This window comes from Sarcophilus harrisii, chromosome 3 (assembly GCF_902635505.1).
Source record: "Sarcophilus harrisii chromosome 3, mSarHar1.11, whole genome shotgun sequence".
Taxonomy (NCBI): Eukaryota; Metazoa; Chordata; class Mammalia; order Dasyuromorphia; family Dasyuridae; genus Sarcophilus; species Sarcophilus harrisii.
In genome coordinates this window covers 14,991,135-15,015,175 of record NC_045428.1, presented here as the reverse complement: position 1 = coordinate 15,015,175, position 24,041 = coordinate 14,991,135, and the positions used below count along the sequence as shown (strand labels likewise).

At 37.7% G+C, this 24,041-nt stretch overlaps 1 protein-coding gene across 1 annotated transcript in view; it reads right to left on the bottom strand.

Annotated features, from left to right (window-relative positions):
- The window catches only part of KCNAB1 (potassium voltage-gated channel subfamily A member regulatory beta subunit 1), a 315,195-nt gene that overhangs the window by 79,455 nt on the left and 211,699 nt on the right, over positions 1-24,041 (bottom strand). The window contains exons 3-5 of the mRNA XM_003766209.2: positions 11,042-11,079; positions 5,641-5,720; positions 45-89 (exon numbers count right to left, since the gene is read on the bottom strand). Of these exons, the coding sequence (XP_003766257.1) occupies positions 45-89; positions 5,641-5,720; positions 11,042-11,079 (163 nt within the window). The remainder of the gene's footprint in view (positions 1-44; positions 90-5,640; positions 5,721-11,041; positions 11,080-24,041) is intronic.

Below are 24,041 nucleotides of genomic sequence, written 5' to 3'. Positions count from 1 at the left end.
ACCCCATGCTGTTTTGCTGAGGTAGTCCTGATCATGAGCCATACCTCCATCCCTTCCTCTTGATGATACTTCCAAGGATCACTTCAGCCCTAGAGGGAAGGATGGAAAGAGAGAATGCTTTAGTATCACATCCTGGAAAGGCACGAGTCTATTTTTTAAAGCCTATTCCTTGTTTGAATGTTCAGTCACAAAGCTCTTAAAATAGACTCTACTCTGCTTGTGTTCACAATTTCCGCTGTTTCTGCTGGTGCCTGCAGAACTCGGCTATGGAACAGTCCCGGGTGCCTGCCAACTGCTGACTTCCTGGAGGGAGGGAGCCTGCTCTCTCTGTCTCTAAGAAGCCCAGTGAATGGCCATTGGACTTTTCTGAAAATGTCATCCTTGGAAAAGTCAAATTGCAATCACAGATTGTTTCCTCATTGTGACTTTGGTTCCTCATCCTCCCCATTTCCCCCCTTAGAATGTTGCAGATCGTTCCAAATGATGATGAGAAAAGAAAAAATGGGCAAAATAATTTGGATAGAAAACTGAGAAAGAACAGGTACTTCCAGGGACGATAGATATATTTAAGAGCCATTTCACCCATCTGCCTTCTTTGGTGGAACTTATTTTATTGCCTGACAGGATGCCTGGACTCATTCCCCAATGGTTAGCAATCTCTGTCCCCATTCTATGTTTCTGATTGCTCAAGAGTGACCCAGCTCTTGATACCTAATCTCTCATTCTTTTCTACTACAACTTAATTACTCCAACATCTAGTCTTATTCCACATCTGTCATCCTGTCCATTGTGCTCTCTGGGGCTCCTGCTCTAGAATTAACCAAAAAATGTCAGTGTATTCCCATTCCTTACATATTCCTTTGGTCTTCTGGCTCTCAATGAGACCTGACTTCCTTTCCTTGGTTTTCCTTTTTCATACTAATAGTACCTTCTTTCCTAGCTAGCCCCCAAACTCTTCCCCAAACATATACCATATGTCCCATTCACTGGACCCAGAGCTGGGGTGACAATAAGACTCTCCTCCACTGCGCTTCTATATTCTCCCTGTAATACCAACACCCAGCAATTTCTTCTGTCCAATGTTATCACTCAACTCAGATCCTAAGTGATAATTATCTACTAATCACCCTAGGACTTTCTCCCTTCTTTCTCAAATTAGATCGTATGTGAAGTGCTCTACAAAACTTAAAAGCCCTGCAGAGTTATTGTTATTATTTCTCAGTGAGTTCAGGATTTTAGTGTCTGGCTCATAATTTTGACCCTAACTCTTACCCTAATACAAGAGGATTTCAACATATATGTTAATGTTTCCTAAAGCACTCCAACCTCCCAGCCTCATTCACCGACAGAGATGAGCACACCCTTTCTATTAATCACAAGTGGTCCTTTTTCATGCAAAAACCCCTTAAAATTCCTTTATCTGATCACAACCTCCTATCATTTCACTCTCCTCTTGCTTTATTTCTTCTAACTCTCTTCTTCACCCTAACTGGGCCCTTCAGTTCCTCCTTGTATCTTTTCCCAGTGGGGCAGTTCCTGCAGTTACTCACAGAGATTATTGTTTTTTCTTCATTTTCAAAGAGGATCATGGGTGATGCCATTAGGGAGGTGCTACCATGATATGCAAGTGAACTGGAATGGACTGTTCAGTCACCAGCCTCACTCTCTATTCCAGAGCCATCTGGGTCTAGTGGCAAGATCCTGGATGCAGTGGGAGACCTTGAAGTTTTAAAATTAAGGTCATTAACAGGTCTGAGTTTGACAGAGGCAGATTCCCACTGGAATTTCTTTCTTTGCCATACTCCTTTAAAAAGTGTCTTTATTCAGTATTTATACTATAATTGCTGCTTCTTATTCTCTCATAAACCATTTATAATCTGACTTTCAATTTCAACATTCAACTGAAACTGCTCTTCCCCATATTACCAATGATTTTTACATTACAATAGATTTTTACTAATATGTTTGGGAAAATTCTGCAAAACTGAAGCTCACATTAAAAATATGATGACATCCTATGCAGTATTTCACACCTGGGGAATCCTTCCTCTCCCTCCAACTTTGCATTCAGTTTTCATTATTTGATGATTGCCATTCTTTTCATCATATATTTATTGCTTTTCTTGGTCTGCTTAAATTGCTTTGCATCAGTTCACATAACTCTTTCTATGTTTCTTTGTTTTCATCATGTTCATCATTTCTTATAGCACAGAAATATTCCATTCCCTCCTTGTGCCATGGTATGTTTAACCACTCCCTAATCAGTGGGCATCTATTTTGTTTCCAATTCTACGATGCCACAGAAAGTCCTGCTACCAACATTTTAGTATATATAGGAATCTTTCTCCTTTATTCTCTCCCTCCCTCCCTCCCTTCCTCTTTCCCTGCCATATCCTCTCGGTCTCTCTCTGTCTCTCTGTCTCCCTCCCTCTCCCCTCTTCCCCTTTTCTTTCTCCTCCCCTCTTCCTTTCCCCCCCTCCCCTCTCTTCCCCTCCTCTGTCTCTCTCTTTTTCTCAGTGGCCTTCTTGAGATATATGTCTAACAATGAAATCATTAGGTCCACAAGTATGGGTATTTAAAAGTGATTTTATCTGCATAATTCCAATTTGCTTCTACTATTATTTAATAGTACCAATTCACAATTCTACCAATAATGCAAGCTGTCCGAAGGCAGCGGCTGTTTTTCTTGGTATCCTTAAAGCATATTAACAAAAACTTCTCAAATAAAAAGAACTTAATAAATGCTTATTGGTTGCCAATGTGTCTAGTAATTATCTCTCAATTGCAAAATCTGGTAGTTCTTTTTGTCTTCATCTTTATTAACTTCATTGCAATATTTAACACTGACGACCACTGTACCATCTTGGACACTGTCTATTCTATGTAAGCATGTCATGTGAAAAAGATTCAAGATCTTTTATAGGGTGAAAGCTTAATATGAATTAATGATGAGTAAGGTAATCAAAAAGTTCTTACAATCTTTATCAGTATTAATACAAACATATGTCTAGACTTAGGAGCCATAGTTCTGTGATGCTGTATAATAGGGACACTATATTTGAGATATTTTGTTCAGTTTTGGGGACCTCATTCTATGAGTCAGAGAAAAAACTGGAGTGTGTTCAGCCAAGGGAATTCAGAATGTAGAGGGTACTCAAAACCATCTCACATGAGGACTGGTAGAAGGAATAGAGGATGTTTACTGTGAAGCAGAAAAGACAGTGGGAATTTGGGGAGGATGTGATAGATCTTTTCAATGAACAACATGTAGAAGAGGAATTAATTTTTTCCCTTAATCCCAAAGGGTAGAACTAAGCTTTATGGGTAGAAGTCATGGATCCAGATTTTTTCACAATATAAACAACTACCTGAAACAATTAGAGCTTCCTATCCATGAAGCAGGCTCCTTGTGAAGCAATAAATACCTTATCACTGGGAATATATAAGAAGAAGCTGGATGACCAGTTGCCATGGATTTTTTCCCCAATTAAAAACTCTAAACTGTACAAGCATAAACCAAAACCAGCATTTTCATATATCTGGGAGAATGGAATGAGAAGGCTGTCCAAACAACTGCCATAAAAAGTGGCTACAGTGGGTGAGAGGTTGGCCTAGATGACATATTATGGTTCCTTCCAACTCTATGGCACTACAATTAATGCTGTGCCTCTTTGCCCCCGTTTTTGTACAGAATTTAATAGAACTCAAAGAAAGGAGGACAGTATATGAAAGATTTTCTACTAATATCACCCTCAATAGAATATAGGAGCTAGGCTAAGAGGAGCCTGAAAAGAAATCAGTTATCATAATTATTATTTTATCCTTGGAAACAGAGAAAATCAGAGGCACTAATTCTCAGCCTTCTTAATGACCCTTAAAAAAAAGTCCTTCTCCCCACAGAATGAAATGCCAAATGAGATAGAATGCACATAAGCCAGGCATTGATGAATCTCAGCTAACAAGTGATATAGTTTGATTGTGCTCTCTTCTGGAAAGTGGGGAATTAGAATCAAAGTCAATTACCACCCACTATAGAGGTAGACATTTTCAGAGGCTGTTAAAATAGCTGGATGGTTATCCATTTCTTTAATAGCCTGAAATCTGCTCTGGAGTGAAATGGATGGAGGGAATGATCCCCTTAGCTCTAAAGGTTGTCATTTCACTGAATTAGGACCCAGTATCTGTGTAGCTCAACCTGGTATTAAAACATACGTATTGGGTCCCAAAATTTGGTGGGACCAGTCCAGAATGCCGGTGGTATTCTGGGAAGATGTCATCGGCCATTTGTTCACACATTTGGGTTAAAAAAAAACCAATTTCACAAGTCCAAGATGGTGAACCTTTATGAGTCACTGAAAAAGAACTGGGCATTTCAGTGAAAAACAAACTGAATCTGAATCACTTGAATGATATGACAGGCTCAGAAATTAAGGTAGTCTTAGGCTGTGGTAAAAGAATCATAGCTGCAACCCTGTGGAGATGATGGCCCCATTGGGCCTAGTCTAGGTCAAATCACATTTGAAGCATGATCTTCAGTTTGGGGCACCACATTTTATAAAGACGCTAATAAGTTAGAATATAGCAAACCAGAAGAGAAAGAGCTTCTAAAATGTGTCCTAGCCAATTAGATGAAGGAACTGGGAATGTTTAGTCTAGAGAAGAAAAGACTAGAGGGAGGAGGTTAAAAAAAAAACACATGAAAAATGTCTTCAACTATTTAAGCACTTAAACAGAAGATGGCCTAGGTTTCTCCTTTAAGTCCTCAGAGAAACTAGAGGTATTGAGGAAAAGTTGTCAAGACTTGAGCTTAAAAAACATTTTGATTGTGAATGAGACATTATAAGAAATCTGTGAGAGCACAAAAATAAAAGGTACCTATAATTTTTTTAAACAGCAAGAACCCAAAAGATGGCCTTCTCCCAATTAGAGCCATCTCAAAGTGGAGTGGACTTCTTCAGGAGATGGTAGATTCTCCTTCAGTGTAGGTCTTCCAGTAAAGGCTGGGTGACATTTGTTGAATGTCACTTCTTTTATATCCCCAACCCTTAACCCATTATTCTTACATCTAAAACAAATTTGTTAATTCACTAAATGATGGAGCGGATTTTTTGTTTGATTAATGTTGTACAAGACTGCCCCTGAGGTCAGAGAGCCTAACCAAAGCCAATATTATGTGATCATCACCTTTCATTTCATTAGGCTCAATACTTAACCTGCGTCCCCTCCTATCTATATGTATGTACACACACACACACACACACACACACACACACACATACACACACACACATCGTGTTCTATAGTGTAACAATCCAGTTTTGTTAATAAGTGTGAGAAGGAAGGTATAGAACAGATTGTCTGCATCCTTTTTCCATTTTCTATACAACGGCTGTTGTGAGGGTAGTGTCACAGTAACAAGTTTGTGAAGCAGGAGCAAGGAAAGGGGACAAAGATTATAGGGGAAAGTAGCTAGTACATGGCCAAGTCACCTGGGAAGGTGGGAAGGGAAGTGGGAACAAAACCATTTTATGTGTTCCTTTTCAGAGGATCCTTTCATACCATATGCCCTTCAAAGAGGCAATCCACCCCCAAACAACACCTTCAATGTATCCCCTCCCCCAAATGCAAACCGGTGCGTACTTGCCAGCAGCATACACCTCCGCTGTGTCAAAGAGGTTGACTCCACTCTCATAGGCAATCGTCATTAGTCTTTCAGCAACCTTGGGGAAGACACAGAGTTAGTCAGAGAAGCCAGCTGTGCTTTCCAGCCCAGAAATCTCCTAACCAGTCACTGAATCATAGTTTCAGGACTTTGAAATCTCACTGCTGAGTTCATTTATGAGTCTTCTTGCCCAGAGAAGCAAAATAATTTTCCCAGTAGAATATTAACTTCTTGAAGGCAAGAACTGATTTAATTTTGCCAGTGTCCCCAGACATTGCCATGGAAACAAAGTAGACATTTAATAAATGCTTGATTACAGTTGGGATAATCACTATCACCCCAAAAGTTATTAATATATATAATACAATGAATCTCTCTCTCATATTTCCATATAATTCCAAATAATTTTATCAGAATGAAATATGGCATCAGAGGGACCAATACTGTTAACTAACAATGAACTCAGTAATATTCCATAGCTAATTATTGCTATGCTTGTAATTATAGGTTATGTAGAGAACATTCCCAACAAAGTAAATCTCTCAGACAGGATGGTTCTTTTAAATCTTATTTACTAAGTCACAGAATCACATACAAAGTCAAGATTCAAAAATATCTCAATGGACTAAAAGATTGGGATAAATCTATTAAGATAAAGTGTAATGGAGATAAATATAAATATCATCCTTGGATTCAAAAAATCATTTTCATAAATATAGAATGGGAAGATATTTCTAGGTAGACATGTCTATAAAAACAGTGTTGGGATATTAGTTGACTGCAAGGTCAATAAGAGTCAATAGTAATAAATACATAGTGTGAGAAAGACCAGTATGATCTTAGGCTGTTGTGAGAAAGGCATAGTAATCCCAGAGCAAAAATGGTGACTTTTGATATTCAGTTGTTTCAGTAGTACTTGACTGTTCTTGCTCCCATTTAGGGTTTTCTTGGCAAAGATATGGGAATGACATATTCCTGAATTCAAATATGATTCCAAATACACTTGTGTGATTCTGAGTAAGTCATTTAATTCTGTTTTCCTCAGTTTCCTCTTCTATAAAAATGAGCTAGAGAAGGAAATGGCAAATCATTCCAGTATTTTTGCCAAGAAAACTTCGGATTGTGTCACAAAGAGTCAGATGGGCTGAAAATGATGAAACATGATATTAAGAAATTGTATTCTATTTTAAAAGGTTGTTTACTGCTTCACAACAATAGTATATGTGATCTTGTATGTGATTTTTAATGGGTAAATTCTTATTAAACCAGCAAAACTGAAAAAAAGATATGGGAGTGATTTGCCATTTCCTTCTCCAGCTCATTTTACAGATGAGGAAATTGAGGCAAACAGAGTGAAGTGGCTTGCCCAGGTCATACAACTGGTAAATGTCTGAAGACAAATGTCTTGAACTCACAAAGATGAGTTTTTCTGACTCCAGACTTAAAATTCTATCCACTACACTACCTAACTGCCCTAAAGATGGTGATGGAAGTGCTATATTCTTCCTTTGTTCAACCATATAAATTCCTGTTTTCAATCCTGCATGCCTTATTTTAGGAAGAACATCAACAAGGTAGACAACATATAGAGAAGGCCAGACAAAAGGGTGAGGGTTCTGGAGACCAGATCTAATCCATTGAAGGAACTGGAGATTCTTAGTTTGGAGAAGAGAAAATTTAAGGACATAATAGTCTTCGAATATATGAAGTATTGTCATGCGAAAGAGGAATTTGATTTGGTCTGCTTGGCCCCAGAAAGCCTGTCAAAGGGTAGAAGTTGCATCAAGGTAAATTTAGGTTCTAGATCAAGAAAAACATCCAAAAAATTAGAACTATTCTAGAGTAGAATGAGCTGCCATAGGATGCTATTACTCCCTGGAGGCCTTTAAGAAATGACCAAATTGAGGGGATTCCTAAATAGGGGATCATTGGATTATTTGGCCTCTGGGATCCCACTCAACTCTGAGAGTCTAAACTCTCTAACCTGGTGGTACTGTAGAAAGATCATCAGGATTAAAATCCTGCCTTGGTTACTTCTCACTTGTGTAACCTTGTAAATATAGTGTCATCTTTAAAACTTCAATTTCTTCATCTGTAAATAGATATCATTAGACTAATTGATAATTAACATCCCATCCAGTTCTACATCTATGGTTTTGGATTGTGGATTTATTTGATAATTTAATGGGAAAAATTGCAAACATATTTCCAAGTTTTCATTGTTTTCTTAATAAGAGTAACATTCACATAATTAATTCCTCATAATATCATTTTAATTATTTACTTGTAACTTTATAAAAGTCAACAGTCAAAAACTCCAGATGGCATAACTTGTTCAACTAGCCTTTTCCCATTATTTGGGTAATAGTGCTTTATGTTGTTTTGTCAGCCTTTCTAGGAAAAAAAATATTCTTTTAGGGGACTTGGAAAAAAAATCTCCCTAATGAAAAGTGTGATCAACTTTCAAAGAAAAAAGCATACAAGAATTTTTAGGAAAATAACTGTCTAGACTGGCATGAATATTTAAGGTATTTCCCCCAGAATATTTGCCAACAAGTAAGTGGAAATACAAAATAGGATTGAATTTTTTTCTTACACTACTTTTCTAAATAGAACAGGTCCCTTATTGATTATATTTTGAGAATCACATTGACGTATCCTGGACCATAACTCCTCCAGGCAAGCTCTTAACCTATCCTATATTTTATCTATAAAATGGAGCCTGGGGAAGGATGGAAAGGACTAGGTAATTTTTAAGGTCCCTTTACGCTCTAATTCATGATTACTATCTGCGGCTCCTAAAGCATAGAGGCCATAGGATAAACTTGAAAGAGTGTGATAGATTTGGGTTCTAATATAATCTCTACCATTTGGCACCTATGGGTTCTTGAACACCTTCCCTTTTAATCTATAAAATAGACATAGAAATATCTAAGGATATTGAGTTTATGGAAAACTTGTTGTTAAACATTTGCTGGTATTAGGAGAGACAGTGGAGGAATACCAAAGAACCACTACTTACTCCCTTGGGAGACACTATTGAGCCTAGTAGTATATTTACTCCATTATTTCACTACTTGTCAGCCAACCCATCCTGTTCCCAATTTCTGCTTGGTCTGCAAACTTTGCCAATAAAATCCCCAACTGAAAAAAGAAAAACAAAATGATTCTCTAGGGCGTGATATTACCAACACAATGACATCCATAAACAAGAGTATCTAGATATTGATAAGTAATCCACTTGGATTCTACACTGGATCTCTTGCATGAGAGCGTTCAACAGGTTAGGTCAATATAGGTATCCCTGTTTCATGCTTCAAAGGATGATCAAATAAGGCCATATCAATTATTAGATCCTTGAAGGATATAAAAGTTAGATCTATACAAAGTGAACCACATTGCCCTGTTCTTTTTCTCTGAAAGTCTTCAGGAAAAGATAAATGTCCTCTTGGTGGGGATGTTAGACTAGGTGCCAAGTGAACAACATTTGTTATTTATCTATTATGTGTAAGACTGTATTAGATTGGTGCTAGGTCATGGGGATATAGAGACAAAAGGGGTGTGTGTTTGTGTGTAAGTATATATTCCTTTATTTTCTGAGGAACAGCTTCAAGAGGGAAACGCACCGGGCAATTGGAAAGAAAATGAGGTTACAGTATGATCCTGTACTCCAAAAGGAACATATTTTCATTGTCTCTTCCCTAAGAATCACACTGTTCCAAACATATTTGCTAAATATGAGAAAGCATTAACTTTGGATCTTTTCCCCCCGACTTGTTTGGAATTAGACTGTCATTGGCTTTTCTATCCTAAACCTGAATGAACCAAAACTAAGCTGTCAGTGTTCACCTTATAAACTCCATTCCACTTCTGACTGGCCCTGGACAAAGGGACTTACATGCTGCCTGAGATCAGCGCTTCACTCACAGTGAAGATTTCCCATCAATCATGTCAGTGCTGAGAAAATTGACTCCTTTGCTTTCATTTACACATCTGTGCTCCCTTAGAGAAAACGATCTCCGGTTTCATATTGGAAGGGTGTTTGGAGATCACCTAGTTCAATCTTTTTCTTTTATTGATGAGAAAAATGAGAGATCCACTGACTTGGCCAATTCTACACAAGGAGAGAGGGACAGAACTGGGCATCAAATCCAAGTTACCTAACTGCAAAGCTAATGGACTGTATCTTCTTTAGTGGAGTCTATTGGGGTCCTTTAGGTTGAAGAACTATGGATTTGGAGCTGGAAATAACCATGGAGGACACCAAGCCCAGCCTCCTCATTCCCTCTCTTGTTTCTGAAGGCCATGGAGACTGGCTTTCCATCCAGACACAGAGAAAAAAGATACAGATGCTGGGGGGAGGTGTGTGCCAGCAGCTTCCCTGAAGGACAGCACTTCTGACACCGTAACCAATGCTCCACTGACCATTGGGCACTGGAGTTCAGTGCTGGTCTGAGCTCTTTTGAGTTCTTGGGAAGAGGAGTTGACTTTTTAAGGACAACTATGGCAAATTCCATCAGTAAAGGAGAGAATTCTATTCTGAAGTAAAAAGAAAAACCAATACTTTCTTTCTCATTAATTTATTTTTAAATTTTAAATCCAGACTTTCATAGCTCATGTTTACTTAAGGTCAGATACATCCAGGGGTATGCTAGAGCCAGACTTAATTGGCCCAAAGGAGCTGGTTGTTAAATTTTTCTTGCATTTACGCCTCAGAAATTGTCAAATGTTATAAATCATGGTTTGATCTATTGTTTTATTGATGTCTGGGATTAATTAAGTGATGGGTAAAATGTTAACAACGCAGATTAAACTTTGTGTGTACACTTCCCCTTCCCCAGTTAGTTGTTAAACTTTTACTATCACATTCCCAGACCTATGCTCAGCCTAGAGTAACTTGTTCCATTTTTATTTTCCCCAGTGTAAAAATATTATTGATTGCCCATTTTTGAAAAAAAAAATTTAATGCTGACAGCTCAGTGCTTGAAGTCTTGAAGATTTGCTTTCCCATTCTACCTCTAATGCTAATTGTGTAACCCTGTTACCTTAATCTCTACATGTCTCAAGTAACTCTGAGGGCTTATCATAGAGTTGTGATCTGCGGTGAGGGAGGGATTTCCCACATAGGATTACTGCCATGGTGACAAAACCACAGAAGCTTCATAAATTCACGACAATTTACAAAACAAAGCAAGAGAAAGCATTCATATCATGTAAGCCACATTACATATGAATCATATTTAGCAATTTTGTCTTACAGAAATATCCCACTGTTCAATAGTCTAGCATTCTGGAACTAGATGTCTTCCAGAGCTCTGTGATCAACATTATTTTCAGATTAACCTTTTTTTTTTTTTATGGAAAGCAAAAGTGACTTACCTCATCTGAAATTTGACCTCCAAAAGTGACCCATGTTCCTGGAAAAAGAACATAAAATTGCATGTTATTTATGATGATTTCCTTAATCCTGAGCTGAGTGTAATGGGAAAAGATTACTTTTTTCAAATAATTTATTGCCGATATTGTAACTGGCTGATGGGTCTGTGGTGAGAGGAGATGAGGAGATGGCTACAGACTAACTTGGCTGCAGTGCTCCCTCCTGTCCTGCTGAATTACTGAAGCAGCTAATAATTCTGAAAGAGAGGATGAGGTTAATGGACTCATTTTATCCCCTGATGTCCAATCTATCTGTAACCGCTTCTTGTTTTCTCCTTTTCCCCTTCTTTGAATGCTTCCCTTAGAGGAAGAAGTCAGAGTGGGCTCTCTCCAATAGGTGGTGCTCCTACTAAATTGGAATATCCATCCTGAAAGACGGAACAGTGGCCAGGCTAGAGTTTGGGAGGTTAAAATTCAGTCACTAGCAAAGCATGTAAGAGTTTTTCTGAAATGCTCTGCTCTCAGAAATGAGTTTAAGGATTAGGGTGCTGCAGAAAGTACCTCAGAGTGAATAGGGAAAGACTGGATCTGTGATTTCATTGTTTTAGGGAAATCCCAGAGGAGAAAACTCCTACTGAGGCAGCCCAGCTGCCACCGAGAGCTTAATTGATCTGCCCAGGGACACAAAATTAATAAGTATCAGAGTCTCCAATCCAGCTTTCTACCCATTCATTCCATCACACTGGGAAGCCCCATAGAAGCTATCCAAGGTAGAAAAAAAGACTGCTTGAAGTCCTGAGCTTATAGAAGAGCACTAGAAGATCATTAGAAAGGCCAAAAGAAAAGGTGAGAGCATAGAATGATGTCTTTTTTTGGTGATTTAACTCACAGCCCTGTGAGAGCTCAGACTAAATTGCTAAAAATCCCAATTAAAAAGACAAGACCTGGAGCCACTCAAAATCTCTCTTACTAGTCCAGGAGTCCATGGTTCCATCCCTAGAACTTAAGGAACCTGCAGAGGCTCTCAGGGTACCTGGCCTTACTGCTGATGTTCAAACATTCTAAATTCCACTCTCTATAAATCACTTAGGAAAAGATGCTCAGAATGAGACCCCTGAGGATGACACAGGTTCTGCTGCTCAGCAGATGGACACTGCTTGCAAATGCTTGATAAAGAGATCTTGTAGAGAGGTTTGTAATTTTGCATTTCAGAATGCTTCCAAATTAATTATATTTTGGGATTTCCAATTCTAATCCAAATCCTAGGATTAAGAGCATGTGGTTATGTACCATTCTGTTCTTCAGGGGTTTTAGGGACCAAAAATGCTGAATAAAAAGGAAAAACCCCACGGGAGGAATTACCATGTGTCTAACAATGTCTGTCTGCCTAATCTCTTTATTTCTGTTGCCTTAAAGCAATCGACACAAATACCAAGATGGTTTCTGAACAATGCCTTTAAAATCATAAAATGTATTTTAAACACTTGGCCAAATGCCCCATTTTAGTCAAGGATGCTTAGTCTTACTGAGCTGGAAGTTCAAGCTAAAGACTTCGATAACACATTAATCCAAACTCTTCGTTTTACAGATGAGAGAACTCAAATCTGAAGAGGGAAGGGATTTGTCCAAGATCACACAGGCAGTAAGTGTAGGAGTTGAGATTTGACTTTAGATTCTTAAATGACAAATTTATCACTCTTTTCATGGCACCATGCTGAGTTCTCCCTGGCCGGAAGTCCCTCAAAGACTCTCAGTAACAAGCATTTCACATCTTCAAGTCCCCAGGATTACTTCCAGAAGTTAGTTGGTAATGGCCAAGTCTTGGCCAAACATTTCTCTTCCTTCCTCCTTAGAAGTGTATGTGTGGGGGGATCTTTTCCTCTAGTTGCCTAGTTGAGGGGGATGGAAGAGTAGATTTAACTTGGGTTTGAAAGGGCACATGGATTAACCAACTAAAATGAAAAAAAAAAAGGTTCATCTTTATAATTAGAAAGTTTCAAGTTACAGGAAGGGATAAACAGCAGCTGGCCAAATATTAGGTAACAGTTTTTGCTAAGCTCCTTTGTGATCATTTTAAAAATTCTTATTTAATTTCTAGTGAGAAGAAACTTCTATGATCCCCAAGGTTGCTTACATTTATTTCACTGCCAAAAAATCAAATTATGGCAGTGTTGTTTTAGAGGATTCAGTTTTTGTCTGATACTTGTTATTTCTAAAGGCATTATTATTATCATTAATTTTTTTTTTAGCACAGTATGCTTGCAATAGGAAAGGTTACTGTGCTTCCAAAAGGTCCAAATGACAGACTGGGCTTTCTTGATCACCCAGTGAGCACATGTATCATTGTTTTTTTGTCTTCATATTAGTGAGTCTTCAAACATGATGCAGGGGAACTGAGATGGGAAAAGAAGGGAAGAAAATAGGGAGCCTGGGGCAATTATCTTTTATTCTTTGTTACCTGGTTACCAGGTGAGGGATTTACAGTAAGCCTTGTCTACTCACTCAAGGAGCTGGCCATAATTGGGTGTTTACCATTCAGAGACCATTCAGCCCCTGAACAAAGAATACTTGGGATGTTTCGATGTAATATTTATTTCATAAAGCAAACTGTCAGGTTTGCAGAGTTTGTCACTACAGTCTCCATAGGAAACATAGATTTGCTCATAATTGTTCAGTTAAAAGGATATCTGAACAATTATAGGGAAGTCTATGAATAGTGCTTGATTCTTATGGTGCCACAGGTATCTTGTCTTGACAGACAAGCTCAATAACTGCTTAAAACTGATTTCAGTCATAAAGAGAATAATAACAATGGCTGATATGTATATATATAGCACAGTTTACAAAATGCTTTATATTCATTAACTTATTTGATCCTCTTTTGATAATTTTCCTTTCTCCTATCCCTTGATTACTTCTTCCTTTCTCCCTCCTTTCCTTCTTTATTAACTTCCTCTTTCCCTTCCTTCCTTCCTTCCTTCCTTCCTTCCTTCCTTCCTTCCTTCCTTCCTTCCTTCCTTCCTTTTTTCCTTTTATAATTTATACAAATTCATTTCTAATCCAAAGCTAAAGCATCTAGGGAACCAAGAGAAGAACTGGAGGAGAAAGTACTTGAACTAAACTTAAAGAAAGCTAAGAATTTTAAAAGGAGATGAGATCATGGGGGTCACTTGTGCAAAGTCACAGAAAAGAAAATGGAGTTTTAAACTATATAGGGAGAACAGCATTTAGAATACTAGATAGGTGGTGCAGTAGTTGGAACACTGGGACTGGAGTTCAAATACTTTCTTGCTCTGTGATCATAGAGAAGTCTAGGATTTTAATGAACAGCAGGCTAACATGGTGACATGTCATCCAACGAGGTCATCTTGGGCACAATTAAGAGAATTCCAGGAATGAGGAAGTCATGGTCCTGCCATACTTTGTCCTGGGCATTCCACATATCCATATCCAGTTTTCTGTTTTATGTTCAGTTCTAGGCAACACATTTTAGGAAGATCATTGATACCCAATGATACTCAAAGGAGAATAACTAGATTTGTCAAAGCTTTGAGCTCATGCCCATGAAGAGTTGTTGAAAGAACTGGGAGTTTGAGGCTGGAGAAGAGAAGACTTAGGGGAGACAAGATTGTTATCCTAAGTACTTAAAAGGCCTTCATATGGAACAGGGATGAGACATATTTTGTTTGGCCAAAGAAAGCAGGTCTGGTAAAAATGATAAGAAGTAACAAAGAGGTCAAGGGAAGCTTGATCTAACAATCAGTGGAATACTTTTGTCTCCAGAAAGAGTGGGCTCCCTCATGATGAAAATCTTTAAAGCAGACAACGGATAATCATTTCTCCAGGGTGTTGACAAGGGAATTCTTAGGTTGGACTAAGTAAACTTTGAGGTCCCTTTTAACTGAAGTTCATTGATTCTGTGAAAATTGTGAGCCAAGTATGCATTTAGATTTGGGGTCTCCCAGAGTCTCAATTTTATGGCACAATTCATTCTGTTAGTACATTCTTTCCTACCATATTGTTCTCCCTACCCACTATCCTCTGCCAGTCTTCATGCCTTTTTATGAACATGGAAATACTGGCTTCATGGAAAACAACTTTCGTAAATCCAGCTCTAGAAAAATTTTCAAAATGAGACCATTTTCTCCTCTGACTTCCAGAGGAACTCTCAATCTTTTGTTTTTATATAAGTTTTAGAAGCTGAAAGGAATAGTAGGAATCACTCAATTAAGCCATCTTTTTAGATTGATGAAAAAACCTGAAGCCTGGGGAAAAGTTATGGGAACATCTATTCCAGAGTGGCTCTGAGAAAGGTCTCAGGTCATTCTGTTGCAACAGGGCATATATAGAAACTACAGATTCTCTTTCGATTTCTCTAGTGATCAAAAGTAATGAAATGGTCATGTCTTCCTCTTGAGGGAATGGTTACAGAAGAAAGGGGGCTTTGGGATGCCTTCTAGGGACCTGAGATATGGTTTTCTATACTTATACATCAAAAATATATTAAGTGAAGTTGTACCCACCAGCCACCACCTCCCTATTTCCTCAATAAAGCAAAGTCTGGTGCCAAAGAATCAACACTATTCTTGACTTTTAGTCTCATTCCTCCTCACTCCCCAACCATCCTCCAATCATTTTAACATAATGCAGAAAATTATTCTCCAATCTTTTTTGCATCTGCCAGTATTCCCATTAAAAGCCTGTCCCTTATTTTTGGAATCAAGCTGCTGGGACTGGGAATTCTTTTTTGGCCTCCAGGATGTTGCTAATGAGCATCTGGCCAGAGTTAAAGAAATGAAATCACAACTAAGCCTTTTTATCAGTCACCTTAATCACCTTTCTGTGCAATAACCTGGCGACAGCTTCACATATGTTCTGACACTGTGTTCTTGACAATAGCTTTAAATAACAATGCATAACATTCAAAGAAGAGCCATGGACTAGTGAGACAAAGATATAATTGGTTTTCCCTTTGTTCCTTTGAGGAAGAGTGAAGGCATGAAAATACTCCCATTTTACATGTAAGAATGAAAATTTTAACTTGAGAAAATGAATTATTGTAGATCCTTTTGAAAACACTCTCCTGAGTGCTTGTGTTCAACTTCAAAATTTGAAGATGGGTGGAGGCAATTCCAGTTTGTCTAGAAAAGGGTGTTAATGAAGCACAATCTCAAAATGAGCCAACTGTTGGGCATGGTAACCAAAAGACCCAATCTGATCTTACTTGACATTGAGAGACACAATATATAGGAAGAAGGTTGTGATAGTCTTGATATACTCTGCCCAAATTAGATCAAGGAGGAAGGATTAGATTCGGTTTTGGGTAACAGGATGGTTATTGATAAGCTAGAAAAAAACTAGAGGAGGAAAACTGGAATGGTCATAAGTCTCAAGTTTGTGCTACATCAGGCTTAATTGAAGGCCTAAAATGTTTAACTTTCAAGCCGCTCCATAGAAATCAGATCAACAATCCACTCAGGAAAAACCAAATGGATGAAAAATGCCCACTGTTTAGAACTGAGCTGGTCATTCACTGTTTATATCTCAAAGGAATTTTACAAATGGATGGTGAACTAATTCTAGTTTAAAAGAATAGGAAAACATCACGTTGACTTGCATTTGAAATATTAATCAGTGCTTTTAGAAGCTTCATGTTTTTTCCTGAAACAAAACCCGATTTTTAAAACCAATATTTTCTTGGTGATGTCACATAGTTGTTAATCACAGAATACAAGTCTCTCAAGAATCAAAACTGTGGGTGAACCAAAAGACAAGAAAGAGATACATGGTAGACATAAGTCACAACCTATTACAGCAATGACTTGTGTGCAAAGATTGGTATAAAAAAGTATCACTCAAGAGATGTATGTTCTAAAAACAAAAGTGATCTAATCATATAGTGAGAGTGACAGATAACAGATGATTGCCTCAGTACTTGTGAAATGTGTAAAAAAAACTATAGGAAGATGTCCAGCTTGTTGGGGAGATCTCTTAGAGAAAGACACAGACAAGAATGGAACAGGCTGAGAATGCTTAGAAGACTTGTGATCTGCCCTTTGAGTAGACTGCCTTCATCAAGGAGATCTTGAACCCCTTGATGTCTTGAAATATATTTTCAGAATAAGGATTTATAGTAATAGAAGTTGGAAGATCAGGATCAGAGGTCTAAGGTTCAACAGAACCTCAATTAGTCAGGCTTCTTATTTTACATATGATGAAGCTTGAATCTCAAGAAAGTGTCCAATGCCTTGTGGGTAGTGAGTATGGGAGACAGGAATTAAAACAAAATTTTCTGCCTCAAGAACTCGTCTTCTTCAGGTGCCCAATGACACCAAAAAGGTATAATTTTCTGTAGAAATGTTCTTTCCTATACTATCAAGAGGGAGTTTTATGTTAACCTGGATAAGAAAAGGGAGACAAGAGCTGTTTTCAAACACTGAAAAGCTTCTAAGGGATTCCAAGGAGGGGTTGTTCAGCTTGGCCCCAAGAGCAGAACTAGGGATTGTGTTTGAGGTTGCAGAGACATAGATTTAGACTAGATGCCAAGAAAAAAAAAGTTGTTAATAATTTGAATAATCCCAAAGTAGAATGAATTGTCTGGAAAGAAGTGGGTGCTTTCCAATGGAGGTCTTCAAGAAAAATGCCTGCTTTATAGGGATATTGTCTATAGGAAGGATTCTTTTTGGGCTATGCTGCTTTGGAGGGGATAATCATTGAGATCTCTTCCAACTCTGAGTGGTTGTGTTTCTACAGAAGATGTATCAACTTCTCTGTCCTGGCCTTTTGTGAGTAAGGCAAAGAAAGGATGTAAGCGGTAGGGTGCCCATGTGGAGCAGGGGATAGAGCACAGGACTTGGAGTCAGGAAGATCCAATCAATCTCATCCATTTACCTGCAATGTTATCTTGGTCAAGTCACTTAACCTCCATTTGTCTCAGTTTCCTTGCCTATAAAATTTATATAATAACACTTTCTTTTCAGGGTTGTTGGGGGATCAGATGAGAAAATATGCACATAATGCTTTATACACTTTAAAGTACTATAAAGAAATGTTAGCTATGATACTGCTGTTGCTGGTGGTAATTTGTAACTTAACTGAGCTCTCTTTTGGAGAAACAGGGGCACAGTCTTTTAAGTAGAGATGTCAATATTATCTCCATGGTAAATAGCATACGTGGCTTAAACTTCATGAACTTTCCTTAGGAGAATAGAAGCAGCAACTACTACTACTATTATTACCACCATTACTACTACTTCCACTACTACTACTAGTACCATTAGCTACTACTGCTGCTGCTGTTGCTATTGCTATTACTGTTGCTATTACTCCTACTGCTGCTATTCCTAATAGCTGCTGCTATTACTGCTACTGTTGCTGTTGCTACTGCTATTACTGCTACTGTTATCACTGCTACTGCTATTGTTGCTGCTACTAAACTATTACTGTTGGTGTTGCTGCTACTGCTACTATTGTTGCTTCTGCTGCTACTATTGTTGCTGCTGCAACTACTACTATTGTTGCTATTATTATTACTGCTACTGCTGCTGTTACTTCTGTTACTACTATTGCTTTAGCTGCTGTTACTATCATTTATATAATTTTTACTACTTTCCAGGCCAGTGCTAAGTGTTATACAAATATCTCATTTGATCTTCACAACAGCCTTGAGAGATTGATGTTATGATCCCCAGTTTATAGTTTAGCAAACTGAAGAAAACAGGGATTAAAAGAAAAAGGCCTCGGGTCACACAGCTAGGGAATATCTGAAGCTGGATTTGAACTCAGGTCTTCCTGACTCCAAGTCAGCAGTTTATTGCATATCAATATTTCACATTTCATGTTAAAAATAATATTTCACATCAATAATAAGAATGATGACAATAGCTACTAGAATTAAAAAAATTATATCTTATTATTCCCATTATTATATTATATATTATCCTGTTATTATCCCATTTTACAAATGAGGAAGGTGAGATTCAGAGATGTTGAAGGAATTGCCATGGGTCATATAGTTACTAAATGTCTGAGGCACAATCAACTCACAGTAAGTTTGACATAATACTCTTCAGGGGTCCTCAAACTTTTCAAATAGGGGACCAGTTCACTGTCCCTCAGACTGTTGGAGGGCCGGATTATAGTAAAAACAAAAACTTTGTTTTGTGGGCCTTTAAATAAAGAAACTTCATAGCCCTGGGGGAGGGGGATAAACGTCCTCAGCTGCTGCATCTGGCCCGCAGGCCCTAGTCTGAGGACCCCTGAGAGAGGTGAAAAAACCACTTCCTTCCTAGGATACTCATTATCAACTACAGTTCCTCAAACAACTTGAGCCATTTTCATCTTCTGAAATGATGACAGGTCCCATGTTTGTTCTTTGGGACAGTTTTATTTAATCTTCATGAGAAAAATTCTTTGGCATCTTGCTGACAAGAGGAAGCCAAGTGACCTGTCTGTGTTCAAAATTACTCTAATTCTTATGAGAAAGTCACCTATGAGCTTAGAAGCACTATACTTCGTCAGTATGCCTGCCTTTCTGTTCTTGTGAAAAACTCCTGCAAGAAGCCTAGAATCTCAACATTGGGGGAAATGAGCCCAGAAGTCTAATGGGTCCACTTAACACCCACTGGGGGTCTTCCTCTCCTATCATTGGGTTTATCAATTTAGAGAAGTTACCTTCTTGTAAGAAGGGCCCCCAAAGTGAAAAGGCTGAAATCCTTCCAATAATTACTTTTGAGTCTTGTCCTCTGATGAAATCCTGTAAAAATCACTGAGAATGAAAATGAAGATGAGATGGAGGAGGAGAAAGAAGAGGTAGAGGATGGAAAGGTGGAGGATAAGAAGAAGGAAAAGGGGGAGAAAGAGAAGAGGAAAGGAGAGAGGTAGGGAAAGGTTAGGAGAAGAGGAGGAGGAGGAGAGGAAAGGGGAGAATCAACTTTTTTGCAGGAATATCACTTAGAGACTTGATAGTCAAAGTCACCTCTCTATTATTTTCCTTAAGTCCTGAAAAATTTGTGTCAAATCTTGATACTTTGGAAGGATTTAAAATAGCCATCTTTTCTTTATAGATCAGGAATGTGCTACTTAGAAGGCATTTGGTATAATGATGTTTATAAATAAATATGAGTTTTCATGTGTATGTATCTCTGTGTTTGTGTGAGACAACACATTATAAGCATGCTATAAGATGGGAGAGAGGTGAAGGATACATTGAGGAGGAAATAGATTCTTTTCCAGTTTTAAGTAAAGGATTTGTTTATTCTTAGCAAAGAAAGAAAGAAAGAAAGAAAAGACAAGATCATCTTGTAAGAAAAAAAATGACAGAATATCTTGGAACAGTTCTTTGAAATCCTGTCAGGACTCATGGGAATAATGTTGTTTACTGCTTTAACTATATCCCACAGACCATTCAAAGGAGGGCTACAAAATGTCTGCCAGTCTTTTCAGATTGATTTCACATGACTCCCAACACACACACATATCGCACATTTCAGTTTAATGGGTCCACGTGCTGTTCCACATATATGTCCTGACACCTCCTGCCTCCAAGGCTGATCCCATATCTTGGGATGCCTTTTCTTCTTCCCATCTATCCCTCTTTAGACTCTCAAGCTTCTTTTAAAACTTATCTCAAACACCATTTCTCATGTGAGATCTTTCCTGATTTCTCAGTCATTAATCCTTTCCTCTTCCCCTCCGCTAAACCACTCTATTCATTTATGTGCATGTCTGTAGAGGTTTCCAAATCTAGAGCCCTAATCTAGATTTGAAATTGGAAAGGATCTTAGAGGTCATCTAATCTAAAGCACTCTTTGTATAGAGGAGAATATTGAGGTTCAAAGTGTGTCACTGAAGCCAGACTCAAAGATTGAAAATAGCAGAGCAGGAGTTTGCAGTCATGTCCTCTGCCTCTCAACTATGCTCCTCCCATTATTCCATATCACTTTCATCCTTCCTCTAGAAAATAAAAACTCTAATAGTCAGAGCTGTTTCATTTTTTTCTTTGTATGTCCCACATCTACAACTTCCTCACATGTGGCAGGCATTTGGTAAAAGTTTATTCAAAGGAAAGAAATAGAAAAATGAATAAAGGGACAATTAAAAAGAGGAAAAAAAGAAAATATTTACAAATTTGAACTCTTATTACTCCCTAAACTTTTGAGTGTTTAGATATAAGAAACCTAACTTATTTTAGCTCTTTGTTTCTAATGGGCATCATTTATCTACTGTTAATGCTCTGTGCTCTATAAATGACCAAAGACTTGAAGGAAGAATCACAGAGTTACAGTATAAATGTGATGTTTGATCATGATCTAGTGTTTCCATTATTCAAAGGGTACCTTTTTCCTTTTGCTTTATTTTTTAAAGACAAACACATCTCTCATTCTTGATGAAGCATTCAAATCCTTTTTCTCTCTAGCCTAGTTTTCAAAAAAAATCACAAATAAGAAAACAAAGTTAGACCCAATTGTTGAAAAACTTTACATGAAAGAAACCCAAGTTTTTTATACATCTTAGCTCCTAAGAAACGTTGAAATAAAACTTCATATTATATTGCAAACTTAATTATGATGCAAGGGGAAATCCTGAATTATTACTAAGAACTAAATTGGCACAAACAATGTCTGCATTTGGGATAGGCAGTGGAGGTGAAGTTGGATTATACTTTGGAGTGAGGAAAGAAATCCACTTGAGAGCATAACATTTTTCATAAGGGAGAGGAAGCAGGGCTATTTTGGAGACCACTGGATCAGAATAATGGTAGACAATTGGAAATAAGCATATATTATAAATTAGGACTTTATTTGTTATTTTGTTTATTGTCTAGATTAAAAAAAAGTGATGGAGAAAATGTTAATAGTGCCTAATAGTATATATTCCCCCACCCTTACCTCACATAGAGTCAGCTGTTTTTACTAGCACACCACTGGAAGTCTAGCCCAAGATAATTGCTTTCAGTATCCTCTAAAGCTTCAGCACTGGACAAAATCCATCCTAGTTATGTCTCATACTAATAGAATTTTTGGGCCATAGAACTTTAATCAGGGGTCAGTGATATACTAAGGAATATTTTCCTAAATGTTTGTCTCTCCTGTGTGAAAATTGGTATATAACAATAACTTCCTTCTAAAATAAAAAAATATTTTATTTTCCCCTCATTGTCACTTTCCAATGATTTCATCATAAGAGCTCTCACTTGTAAAAACAAACAAGAATATTCAAGCAAAACAAATCAATATATTGGCTAGATCTATACATGTGCGCCACTTTTTGCATCCATATCCTATTACTTCCCTACCAAGATATGGGCGGCAAAGTTTCTTACCAGACTTATGAAGTCAGGTTTGCTAACTGTAGGTCAGAGCTCCAGAGTCTTTTGGTGTTGTTTTATTTTACCTTATTATCATCGTTGTGTATGCTGTTCTCTGGGTCTACCTATTTCACTCTTGAATCAGATCACATAAGTTTCCCCAAGTTTCTCTAATTCCCTCATATTCTTCATTTTTAACTAACATCCTAGAGCATCTTTGGTTCTTCTTCTCTGTCTTATTATAATCACACAGTGTTATATTTTCCTCCATCCTGGCCTTATCACCTCTTTACTAATGCCTAAAGACTAAAAAATAGACTCATTTCCATCCAAACCTTTATATTTTCATGAAAAATTTTCCACCCCCATAGCATCAAATACATATTTGGGGCTTGAGAGTCCAATTCACTGCCTTCCCTCTCTTTCTCTAAGGGCTTATACTAGGAGAGATACTTCTACAGGATTTGAGTGTAGTGGGCCCTGAGGTCTTGTGGTCCAATTTGAGATCAAGAACCATGACTGAGATTAGAAAGCACAATTCTTTGAAATGGAGTGAAAATTGCCACCAAAAAAAAGATTGATGGAAAATCAAAGCCATTCTCTTCCACGGAGGTTTTGCCCCCAACAAAATGACCCACAGGTCTCAGTGTTCTTCTGGTGATGGACTTCCTACTTACCAGATGGAATAATAAAGACTCAGTTAGAACATAAATGTCTTATTTAAGGACAGTAGGTTTTGCCTACCTAAGAATAATAAATGTGATAATAATTCATATGTATTATAAAAACTTATTATAGCCTATCATGTCCATACTTTATTGTTACCAAGAGTTATAAATTCATCATCTCTCTTGATCCTCTCTACAATTCTGTATCTTTATCCCCAAATGAAAGTTGAAGAATGAGACTCAAAGGTGTTTTATTTGCCCAAGGACCCAGGACTACAATAATATAATATGTACAAATGAAAATTTATTAAATATCTGTTATGCGCAAAACACTGAGCTAAGTTTTCTCTGTTTAAGGAGCTTATGGTCTAGTAAAGGAATAGAATGTACACAGACAAATAGATGGATAGGTAGATATAGACACCCTATACAAATTACAGTGTTAAGTAGTGAATTTTCTCCTGTTCCAAGTCTTCCATGCTATGAGGCAATAATCAGTCCGTCAATAAATATGCAAATTTACTACAAGGATATATGAAGAAGATGCTCTCTATATCCAGAGAAAGAACTGATAGTCAAGCATTTATTAAATGTCTAGTATGTGCCAGGCACCATGCTAAATGTTGGCGATATAAAGAAAAGCAAGACTGTTCTTGCCATTGTGGAGCTCACAACGTAATGGAAGGGGAATCATGCAAATGCTATCCATGAACAAGCTAGAGAAAAGGTGATGAATAGGAAATAATCAACACAGGGAAGGCATAAGAATGAAAGGGGATTAGGAAAAGTTTCATAGGGAAGTTGAAATTCTAGTTGGGATTTAAAGGAAGCCAGTGAGAGACTCAAAACAGGCATAGGGCAAAGGGAAGGGTGGGTGCTGAATGAGGAGGAACCAACAAAGACCATGTCTTCTAGAGTAGGGATTCTTAATTCTTTTTTTTTTTTTGTGTGTGTGTGTCATGGATGACTTTAAAAGTTTGATGACATCTATGGACCTCTTTTCTAAAACAGATGAATGTGTTAGGAT